This window comes from Bombina bombina, chromosome 4, assembly GCF_027579735.1.
Source record: "Bombina bombina isolate aBomBom1 chromosome 4, aBomBom1.pri, whole genome shotgun sequence".
In the NCBI taxonomy this organism is placed as follows: domain Eukaryota; kingdom Metazoa; phylum Chordata; class Amphibia; order Anura; family Bombinatoridae; genus Bombina; species Bombina bombina.
In genome coordinates this window covers 581,911,988-581,924,424 of record NC_069502.1, presented here as the reverse complement: position 1 = coordinate 581,924,424, position 12,437 = coordinate 581,911,988, and the positions used below count along the sequence as shown (strand labels likewise).

Below are 12,437 nucleotides of genomic sequence, written 5' to 3'. Positions count from 1 at the left end.
CCAAAAATGGCAGGGTGGTGAAAGAATCCACCCGGTAGATTCTTTCACCACCCTGCCATTTTCGGAATCCACCGGGATGCAGCGTATTCTTTCACCACCCTGCCATTTTCGGAATCCACCGGGATGCAGCGAAGGCAAACAGAGCATTTCAAAAGCAACAACTAATCGCCCACATTAAAGTATTTAAAAAATAAAACGCCTGCATCAAGTATTAAAAAAAACAACTAACCGCCCACATTAAGTATTAAAAAAAAAAAAAACACTGCCCGCACGAAATATAACAAATAATAAAATCCTACACAAACTATTAACTCCTAAACTGCAAAATGCCTATATCGCAATAAGCCTATTTACCCTATTAATCCCTAAACCGCAAAACCCCTACATCGCAATAAACCTATTTACCCTATTAACCCCTAAACCGCAAAACCCCTACATCGCAATAAACCTATTTAACTTATTAACCCTTTAAACCGCAAAAAACCCACAACGCTATTTAAATAACTAAGTACACGCTCCATGGCTCCGCGGTCGCCGATCTTCAGTTCCAGAGTCGCCGGTCTTCAGCTCCGCGGTCTTCAGCTCTCCTCTGCGCAGGATGTTCCTGGAAGAAGAAGAGGTTGCGCTTGGAAGAAGACTTCACCGCCTGGAACAGGACCTTCTCCGCCGGACTTCAGGAACCGTGAGTACCAACCTTGGGGTTAGAGTTAGGATTTTTTAAGGGTTTTTTGGGGGGATTTACTTTATTACGATTAGGGAGGGGCAGAAAAAGAGCTAAACGCCCTTTTAAGGGCAATGCCCAAACAAATGACCTTTTCAGGGCAATGGGTAGTTTAGGTTTTTTTAGTGTTAGGTTATTTTATTTTGGGGGTGGGGGGGTACTGGTAGTTTATTATTAGAGTAGGGGGTGTTTTTATTTTGGGAGGTCTTTTTTATTTTCATAGGGATTAGGTTTAATTTTTTATTTTCATAGGGATTAGGTTTAATTTTGTTAAATTTGGTAATTTTATTTTTTTATTTTCTGTAATGTTAGCTTTTTTTTTGTTTTTTGTAAACTTAATTTATTTTTTATTTTTTGTAACTTTAGAATGTATTAGTTTAGGTAATTTGGGTTTATTTAATGGGGTGTTAGGTTAGGGGGTGTAAGGTTAGGGTACTTAGTTATATAAAATAGGTTGTTTCTACATCTGTAGTTTAAAAAATAATTAGACTGCCCTCTGGGCAGGCTTATCGACTAGTATACATATAAAATAGGCAGAGAACTTCATTTTGTTTCACAAAAAGCATAATACTAATCATCTTGATCATTGTTTAAAAATATTACACATAGCATATTTGCCAACAGTCCCGTTTTTGCCAGGACAGTCCCGGAATTTGGGACCCTGTCCCTGCCATTTAAATGTCCCGGAATGTCCCTGCACTCTTCCTCATGTTATTTAAAAAACAAACAAAAAAAAAAAACGGTTTTGCTGCAATTCCGAGTTCAGCCAGCAGGTGTCACTGCCAATAATGTGAAGAAGCATAGCAGGAACTGAATGGTAGCTGCACCCTGCTTGTTGGTATTTGCCGTGGTGATCAAGGCGATAACTTTCCTGCCTCTGCTCTAACACATGCATCACACAGATGATCTTGTGGTAAGCCTAAGAGAATGAATAAATTACTATGGAAACCTAATGTGAAATTGCTTGGTAGGATCTGTTTGTGCAGGGTACAGATATTTAGCAGCTATAGTGAGGTGAGTGAATAACTGTTATGGTGGAACTCAGTTAGTTTAGAGGACAGTGAGATTATCTGATCTTTGGGGGTTTATCAGTATTGCACTATTGTGTACTGCCCACTCCCTTTGTCACTGTTGTTTGATCACAGCTGAGTCCTGCAAACTGTGTGACATTTCAGTAAAATGCAGATCTGCTTAGGTTAGTCAAGTAGTTTTGTATTCATGTTTCATAATCTTTACTTTCCTTCCTGTTTCCTTTTATTCATCTAAATTGCACAAGGTTCACAGTTTAATCAGCCAAATCCTTTATTTCAATGTCATTAAAAATTTGATATAGTGTGAATCTTTCTGCAGCACTGTCTACCTTCTACTTAAAGCATGTCCAGTTTAAACAATAAAACTACTATTAAAAAAAATAAAAATACTATTAAAAACAGGGGCACTTTCATTGATGAAACTTTACATTGCACCATATTTGTAGAAATACTTACCTCTTTGTCTTGAAAGCCACTCCAGCCCGTCGCAAGCCTCTTCCTATGTCAGCAATGACGATTCTGGCATCCTGCAATCACGGCTTCCCCCCGGGGGAAGCATTGCCTAAAGCAACGCCGTGATTGGAGGAAGGCCGTATTCGTCATTTCTGACGTAGGAAGAGGCTTTTAGAACTTAAAAATTCCTTTTGCAAAAGAATAAATCAGGTGTAAAGATAATGGTCAAAATCTAAACTACTTTCTGTTAATAGAGAAATTAATCTTTTGATCAGCAACAACTATAATAGTGATCTAGTAAGTACCACTAAAAATATAGAAACCTGACGCAGGTCTCCTACTGGCTATAGTGCATATTCCTAATAACAAGTCTATAGGTAAAGCGCCCAAGGTTATTATAGGGAGTAGTGGACCTTGCTGTCACTAAAGATTAACCCCTTCCAAGTAAATCTAAGTTCTATCATTTCCATCATTTGTTCTATACCTTTTAGTTTCATATTTTAATATATATATATTTATATATATATATATATATATATATATATATATATTGGCATGTATTTATCAAGCCATCAACCGCAAATACGCTGGAATTCCGCAGCATATTTGTGGCGAGCCTGATTCGCCTTAGTTATCAAACCCTACAGACCGGCAAATGTAGAATTTAGTGACGTAACATTCGATCCGCAAGACTCAGTCCGACACAGATCGATGCTTACATCACTACAGATGTTCCGAATGCAAGTTTGGCACTATCTGACTACTTTTGCTAGTTATGAAATAACTAGCAGGTACGCTAGGCACTTTTCCGGGCCAGCTTACCTGGTTTTCGATCCGCCACCCTGGAGACCGCGGATACCATAAGAATCAATGGGAGTCTGAAAGCAGCGAGAGCTCATGTTCGCTGCTGCCCGATATCCCATTGATTCCTATAGTAATGTCTACACCTAACACCCTAACATGTACCCCGAATCTAAACACCCCTAATCTGCCCCCCTCTACACCGCCGCCACTATATTAAATGTATTAACCCCTAAACCTAAGTCTAACACCCCCTAACTTAAATATAATTTAAATAAATCGAAATAAATGATTCCTATTTAAAACTAAATACTTACCTATAAAATAAACCCTAAGATAGCTACAATATAACTAATAGTTACATTGTAGCTATTTTAGGATTTATTTTTATTTTACAGGCAACTTTGTATTTATTTTAACTAGCTACAATAGTTATTAAATAGTTATTAACTATTTAATAACTACCTAGTTCAAATAAATACAAAAGTACCTGTAAAATAAAACCTAACCTAAGTTACAATTACACCTAACACTACACTATAATTAAATTAATTACCTACATTAACTACAATTAACTACAATTAAATAAAATTAAATAAAATTATCTAATGTACAAAACCCCCCCCCCCACTAAATTACAGAAAATAATAAAAAAGCTAAAGTACACGGATGATGGGAGGGACAAGGCAGGAACTTTAAACGGAAGGAACCACTGCCTGTAGAACCTTTCTCCCAAAAACAGCCTCCGAAGAAGCAAAAGTGTCAAATTTGTAAAATTTTGAAAAAGTGTGAAGTGAAGACCAAGTTGCAGCCTTGCAAATCTGTTCAACAGAGGCCTCATTCTTAAAGGCCCAGGTGGAAGCCACAGCTCTAGTGGAATGAGCTGTAACTCTTTCAGGAGGCTGCTGTCCAGCAGTCTCATAGGCTAAGCGTATTATGCTACGAAGCCAAAAGGAGAGAGAGGTAGCCGAAGCTTTTTGACCTCTCCTCTGTCCAGAGTAAACGACAAACAGGGAAGAAGTTTGACGAAAATCTTTAGTTGCCTGCAAATAGAACTTCAGGGCACGGACTACATCCAGATTATGCAAGAGTCGTTCCTTCTTTGAAGAAGGGTTAGGACACAGTGATGGAACAACAATCTCTTGATTGATATTCCTGTTAGAAACTACCTTAGGTAAGAACCCAGGTTTAGTACGCAGAACTACCTTGTCTGAATGGAAAATCAGATAAGGAGAATCACAATGTAAGGCAGATAACTCATAGACTCTTCGAGCCGAGGAAATAGCCATCAAAAACAGAACTTTCCAAGATAACAGCTTAATATCAATGGAATGAAGGGGTTCAAACGGAACACCTTGAAGAACTTTAAGAACTAAGTTTAAACTCCACGGCGGAGAAACAGTCTTAAACATAGGCCTAATCCTAGCCAAAGCCTGACAAAAGGCCTGAACGTCTGGAACTTCTGCCAGACGTTTGTGTAGAAGAATAGACAGAGCAGAAATCTGTCCCTTTAACGAACTAGCAGATAAGCCCTTTTCTAAACCCTCTTGTAGAAAAGACAATATCCTAGGAATCCTAACCTTACTCCATGAGTAACTCTTGGATTCGCACTAGTATAAATATGTACGCCATATCTTATGGTAAATTTTTCTGGTAACAGGTTTCCGATCCTGTATTAAGGTATCAATAACCGACTCCGAGAAGCCACGCTTTTGATAGAATCAAGCGTTCAATCTCCATGCAGTCAGTCTCAGAGAAATTAGATTTGGATGATTGAAAGGACCCTGAATTAGAAGGTCCTGCCTCAGAGGCAGAGACCATGGTGGACAGGACGACATGTCCACTAGGTCTGCATACCAGGTCCTGCGTGGCCACGCAGGCGCTATCAGAATCACTGATGCTCTTTCCTGTTTGATCCTGGAAATCAGTCGAGGAAGCATCGGGAATGGTGGAAACACATAAGCCATGTTGAAGACCCAAGGGGCTGTCAGAGCATCTATAAGCACCGCTCCCGGGTCCCTGGACCTGGATCCGTAACAAGGAAGCTTGGCGTTCTGGCGAGACGCCATGAGATCCAGTTCTGGTTTGCCCCAACGATGGACCAGTTGAGTAAACACCTCCGGATGGAGTTCCCACTCCCCCGGATGAAAAGTCTGACGACTTAGAAAATCCGCCTCCCAGTTCTCTACGCCTGGGATGTGGATCGCTGACAGGTGGCAAGAGTGAGACTCTGCCCAGTGAATTATCTTTGAGACTTCTAACATCGCTAGGGAACTCCTGGTTCCCCCTTGATGGTTGATGTAAGCCACAGTCGTGATGTTGTCCGACTGGAATCTGATGAACCTCAGTGTTGCTAACTGAGGCCAAGCTAGAAGAGCATTGAATATTGCTCTTAACTCTAGAATATTTATTGGGAGGAGTTTCTCCTCCTGAGTCCACGATCCCTGAGCCTTCAGGGAGTTCCAGACTGCGCCCCAACCTAGAAGGCTGGCATCTGTTGTTACAATCATCCAATCTGGCTTGGGAAAGGTCATACCCTTGGACAGATGGACACGAGAAAGCCACCAGAGAAGAGAATCTCTGGTCTCTTGATCCAGATTTAGTAGAGGGGACAAATCTGAGTAATCCCCATTCCACTGACTTAGCATGCATAATTGCAGCGGTCTGAGATGCAGGCGCGCAAATGGCACTATGTCCATTGCCGCTACCATTAAGCCGATTACTTCCATGCACTGAGCCACTGACGGGCGTGGAATGGAATGAAGGACACTGCAAGCATTTAGAAGTTTTGATAACCTGGACTCCGTCAGGTAAATTTTCATCTCTACAGAATCTATAAGAGTCCCTAGGAAGGAGACTCTTGTGAGTGGTGATAGAGAACTCTTTTCCACGTTCACCTTCCACCCATGCGACCTCAGAAATGCCAGAACTATCTCTGTATGAGACTTGGCCCTTTGAAAGCTTGACGCCTGTATCAGGATGTCGTCTAGATATGGAGCCACCGCTATGCCTCGCAGTCTTAGAACCACCAGAAGTGAGCCCAGAACCTTTGTAAAGATTCTCGGGCCGTAGCCAACCCGAAGGGAAGAGCTACAAACTGGTAATGCCTGTCTAGAAAGGCAAATCTTAGGTACCGATAATGATCTTTGTGAATCGGTATATGAAGGTAGGCATCCTTTAAGTCTACCGTGGTCATGTATTGACCCTCTTGGATCATGGGTAGGATGGTTCGAATAGTTTCCCTTTTGAATGATGGAACTCTTAGGAATTTGTTTAAGATTTTTAGGTCCAAGATTGGTCTGAAGGTTCCCTCTTTCTTGGGAACCACAAACAGATTCGAGTAAAACCCTTGCCCTTGTTCCGTCCGCGGAACTGGGTGGATCACCCCCAATACTAAGAGGTCTTGCACACAACGTAGAAATGCCTCTTTCTTTATTTGGTTTGCTGATAACCTTGAAAGATGAAATCTCCCTTGTGGAGGAGATGCTTTGAAGTCCAGAAGATATCCCTGAGATATGATCTCCAACGCCCAGGGATCCTGGACATCTCTTGCCCAAGCCTGGGCGAAGAGAGATAGTCTGCCCCCCACTAGATCCGTTTCCGGATAGGGGGCCCTCTCTTCATGCTGTCTTAGGGGCAGAAGAAGGCTTTCTGGCCTGCTTGCCCTTGTTCCACGACTGGTTAGTTTTCCAGCCCTGTCTGTAACGAGCAACAGGTCCTTCCTGTTTTGGAGCGGAGGAAGTTGATGCTGCTCTTGCCTTGAAATTACGAAAGGCACAAAAATTAGACTGTTTGACCTTTGACTTGGCCCTGTCCTGAGGAAGAGTATGACCCTTACCCCCAGTAATGTCAGCAATAATTTCTTTCAAGCCGGGCCCGAATAAGGTCTGCCCTTTGAAAGGAATATTAAGCAATTTAGATTTAGAAGTCACGTCAGCTGACCAGGATTTAAGCCATAGCGCTCTGCGCGCCTGGATGGCAAATCCGGAGTTCTTAGCCATTAGTTTGGCTAAATGTACAATGGCATCAGTAACAAATGCATTAGCTAGCTTAAGTGCTTTAAGCTTGGCCATAATCTCATCCAATGGAGCTGTGCGAATGGCCTCTTCCAGAGACTCAAACCAGAATGCCGCAGCCGCAGTGACAGGCGCAATGCATGCAAGGGGCTGTAAGATAAAACCTTGTTGAACAAACATTTTCTTAAGGTAACCTTCTAATTTTTTATCCATTGGATCCGAAAAAGCACAACTATCCTCCACCGGGATAGTGGTACGCTTAGCTAAAGAAGAAACTGCTCCCTCCACCTTAGGGACCGTCTGCCATAAGTCTCGTGTGGTGACGTCTATCGGGAACATTTTTCTAAACATCGGAGGTGGGGAAAAAGGCACACCGGGTCTATCCCACTCCTTGCTAATAATTTCTGTAAGCCTTTTAGGTATAGGAAAAACGTCAGTACACACCAGTACCGCAAAGTATCTATCCAACCTACATACTTTCTCTGGAATTGCAACCGTGTTACAATCATTCAGAGCCGCTAATACCTCCCCTAGCAATACGCAGAGGTTCTCAAGCTTAAATTTAAAATTAGAAATCTCTGAATCGGGTCTCTCTGGATCAGATCCATCACCCACAGAATGAAGCTCTCCATCCTCATGTTCTGCAAATTGTGATGCAGTATCAGACATGGCTCTCACATCATCAGCGCGCTCTGTCCTTAACCCAGAGCTATCGCGCTTGCCTCTTAATTCAGGCAATTTAGATAATACCTCTGTCATAACAGCAGCCATGTCTTGCAAAGTGATTTGTATGGGCCTCTCTGATGCACTTGGCGCCACAATATCACGCGCCCCCTGAGCGGGAGGCGAAGGTACTGACACGTGAGGAGAGTTAGTCGGCATAACTTCCCCCTCGTTGTCTGGTGATAATTTCTTTACAGATATAGATTGACTTTAATTCAAAGTGACATCAATACATTTAGTACACATATTTCTGTGGGGCTCCACATTGGCCCTCAAACATAGTGAACAAGCAGATTCATCTGTGTCAGACATGTTTAAACAGACTCGCAATGAGACTAGCAAGCTTGGAAAAACCTTTCAAGTAAATTTACAAGCAATACAAAAAACGCTACTGCGCCTTTAAGAAGCACAAAAAAACGTCACAGTTGAAATAACAAAGAACCAAATCAGTTATAGCAACCAAATCTTCACAGTAAATGTATTAAGTTAGAAGAGTATTGCAGCCACTAGCAAATGGATGATTAACCCCTTAATACCCAAAAACGGATAATCAAATTAACAATTAACGTTTTTTATCACAGTCAAACACACTGTCACAGGTCTGCTGTGACTGATTACCTCCCTCAAAATGACTTTTGAAGACCCCTGAGCTCTCTAGAGACGTCCTGGATCAAGGAGGAAGAAGCAGGAAGACTGAAACTGAATTTTTACTACGCAAAAAAGCGCTAAAATAGGCTCCTCCCACTCCTATTACAACAGTGGGAAACCTCAGTTAATCGTTTCTATATAGAAATAAACAACAGCCATGTGGAAAATTTCATGCCCCAAAAGATTTATCACCAAAGTACCTCACAAAAAACGAATAACATGCCAGTAAACGTTTTAAACATACACTTTAAAAGTTAGATAGTGTTATTAATAAGCCTGCTACCAGTCGCTTCTACTGCAGTTAAGGCTTATACAATACTTCGGTATTAACAGTATTTTCTTAGTCAAATTCCATTCCTTAGAAAATTACTTATTGTACATACATTCATCAGCCTGATACCAGTCGCCGCTGCATTTAAGGCTGTACTTACATTACATCGGTATCAGCAGTATTTTCTTAGTCAATGCCATTCCTTAGAAAAATAATTTACTGCACATACCTCGTTTGCAGGATTCCCCGCATGCTATTCCCTTTCTGAAAGTTACCCCACTCCTCAGAATATGCGAGAACAGCCAGTGGATCTTAGTTACTTCTGCTAAGATCATAGAAAACGCAGGCAGATTCTTCTTCTAAATACTGCCTGAGAACAAACAGCACACTCCGGTGCCATTTAAAATAACAAACTTTTGATTGAAGAAATAAACTAAGTATAAAAACACCACAGACCTCTCACAACGACCTATCTAGTTGAGTTGCAAGAGAATGACTGGATATGACATGTGAGGGGAGGAGCTGTGTAGCAGCTCTGCTTGGGTGATCCTCTTGCAACTTCCTGTTGGGAAGGAGATATAATCCCATAAGTAATGGATGAGCCGTGGACTGAATACACTTAACAAGAGAAAAGGGTTTATTACAGCTATTGTGCGCACATCTGTTTTTTCACTTGTGTTACAAGTTGAAAGTTAAAATGATTGCTTGAGCACAATTGAATATAATGTACGTTAGGTTAGCGCGACCTCAGAGCTCTCCCGAAACAAAAAAGTGTCACAAAACACATAAAAAATACATTACAAAGTACAGTTACCATCATAATAACACTATCTAATAAATATTATTAAGAAAATATAATGCACAAAAAAGTTATAAGGGCTGAAAGATATGAGGTCTCAGGTGTTAGATCAAAAAAGGCAGGCAAAGGGCGTTAACATTGAGATATATACATATACATGTATAAATATTTATGTATATGTATATATACACTGTGCTGCCACTTTATTAGGAACATCTACCTAGTAGTTTGTTGAGCCTCCTTTAGCCTTCAAAACAGCCTGAATTTATCTAGGCATGGATTCAATAAGATGCTGGAAACGTTGTGGAGGTATTGTGTACCATGCAGACATTAGTGTGTCGCCAACTCCTGGAGATTCGACAGAGGTGTAGGCATGCAGCGAATAGCCATTTTATTATTATTATTATTATTAGGTATTTGTAGAACGCCAACAGATTCTGCAGCTCATCTCAGATGTTCAATAGAATTGAGATCTGGGGACTGAGCGGACCACTGCAGAAAAGAAAAATAATTGTCATGTTCCAGGAACCATCCCATATTGATGCTGGCTTTGTGCACCGGCAAATTACCCTGCTGAAAGTAACCATCGGCCTGAGTATATATTGTCAACATGACACAGATGCACTTGGTCAGCAACAATGTTTATGTATCTTGTGGCATTCAGACATGAATCTAGGGGTATCAATGGAGCCTGCCATCAAAATCACTCACTAGGAAATTCGACTTGTCAGACCAAGCAATCTTTTTCTAGTCTTCGATGGTCCAGTGCTGGTGTTGTTGTGTCCACAGAAGGCGTGCTCTCTTGTTCTTCTCTCATAACAATGGCACTTGACGTGGCCACTGGCTTTTGTAGCCCAACTGCAGAAAGGTGTGTCAAGTGGTGCATTGCAATATGGAATTCTGATGTGATTTGTGAAATTGTGGCCTGTCTTTTTAATTGCACAGGTCTGTTTTTTTTTTTGTTCATTACACCATTCTCGATGCACCATTAAAACTGTGGAACGTGGGCTTCCGGTAGGCGGAGCGGCGGGTCAGCAGCACAGAGAAAGAGCTCCGTGCCCCGCAACTTGGTAAACACTATTAAACTGCTGCTGACCACGCTACCCCACACGCCATCCTTGTTGGGAAGTTTGCTGGACATCAGCCCAACTGGACTTTTGTGTGAAGGGCCGAATATCGCCCTTGCCCCTGGAAGGAATTTGAAGTGCGCAGTGGTGCGCATATCGCGGGCGCCATCTTGGATTGGGCCGACATCACAGCAGCTCCTCCAGCGGTTCACCCGGACCTGGAGAACACCCATCCCCATCAGTCGGAACCATAACGGAGTGGGTGAGTTGCGGCAGACCGCAAGGCTGGCCTTTTTCTATGACCGTTTGGGTCAGAATTGTTGAGAGAAAGGAACGGAGAGGACTCTATGCAGAAAGGAAGAGGGAACTTACATCTGAATACCTCTAATGCACACCTGCATATATATACATAATCTGACCTGACTAAGTCCCCAAGCAGAAACCGCTACACTCTCTAGGGCAGAAATTGTGTAAAATTACGAAAACATTAGAAACCCTGCTGTTATAAAAACATCTGTTTTGCTTTGCATTTGCTCCCTTGATTCCAACAAACAGTCATACATGCTAGATGAACCTATATGCATGATAACCTCCACTACACAGTGTGAAGGCTGGTTTTTTCAGGACACTCCTAAGAATTACAAAAAAGCTGCAGTTTACAAGGCAGATTCCTCCAGGCTGTTGTGGAGATACTGCGAGACTGTGCAAAATAAATCTTTACATTCTCACCCCAAAGGCACATGCTAACATATTGGGAACTTTACATATACAAATACAAGTGACTGGCTTTGGGGATTTATATGAAGCTAGACAAATATTTTCCGCCTATTTCCAGTTCGTTGGCGGGAAAGATGACATCCAGAAATAAACAATCAGATAAGAAGAGACCAGCTCCAGACTTACACTCTGAGTCCCCGCCATCCCCTAAATCCTTAAATTTAATCACGACAGACTCCTCTGCCTTGCTTCAAGACTTAAAATCATTCTTTTTGCCAAAAATGGAGTCACTCCAGGCTGGGGTGGACACGCTTACTAGCGAGGTGCGTCAGTTCTCCACCAGAATAACCCAAGTTGAGCAGCGAATTTCAGATGTCGAAGATAGACAAGTGGCAGCTTCTACCTCAGTACGACAACTCGTACGCCAAAACCAAATACTACAAGAAAAGGTAGAAGACCTTGAAAATCGCAGCCGAAGAAACAATCTCAGAGTAATTGGCGTCCCGGAAACAATTAAAAATAAGGATCTGCTAGAGTTTACAGCCCTCACAATCCCTAAATTGCTAAAAATAAATCAGGATCATTTGCCCCTGGATGTAGAGCGAGCCCATCGCATAGGCCCAGATAGAGGCCTGGAGACCATGAACTCTCGCCCACGCCAAGTAATTTTCAAGTGCTTGAATTACCAAGAGAAATTGGCCCTACTACGAGCATACAGGGCACATTCTGGGGACTTGATTTTCGAAGGGAAAAAGCTTCTCATATTCCAGGACTTCTCAGCAGAAGTGACTAAGCTCAGAAAAGAATTTGCCCCACTGTGCTCCCGTCTACATAAAGAAGGGAGACAAGCTTCTTTATTATACCCGGCTAAACTAAGACTGCAAACACCCGCGGGCCCCAAGTTCTTCACTGCTCCCAAAGATCTACAGGACTTTCTAGACCGGGAGGGGCAGGATATTGTCCGCTGAACTCTCTCTAAGCCTTTCCATAGTTTTTCTAACTTTATTATGTCCAAATGGAACAATGGATGTACTTGTTACCTTCCATGGTGAGAAGAGACGCTGAAAGGACCTTCAGCGGCACTGGACTATCCCTAAAGTTCATGCAATGTTTAATAGTGCATCTAGTATCTACATTATGGGGATTATTATCTCCCTCAGGTTTGTTCAGCCGGCAGGAAGTAGACAGAG

At 42.0% G+C, this 12,437-nt stretch overlaps 1 protein-coding gene across 1 annotated transcript in view; it reads right to left on the bottom strand.

Moving 5' to 3' along the window:
• KLHL32 (kelch like family member 32) overlaps window positions 1-10,349 on the bottom strand; it is a 408,910-nt gene extending 398,561 nt beyond the window's left edge. The window contains exon 1 of the mRNA XM_053712067.1: window positions 10,197-10,349. Within this exon, the coding sequence (XP_053568042.1) occupies window positions 10,197-10,349 (153 nt within the window). The remainder of the gene's footprint in view (window positions 1-10,196) is intronic.
• Between the last annotated feature and the right edge of the window lie 2,088 nt (window positions 10,350-12,437).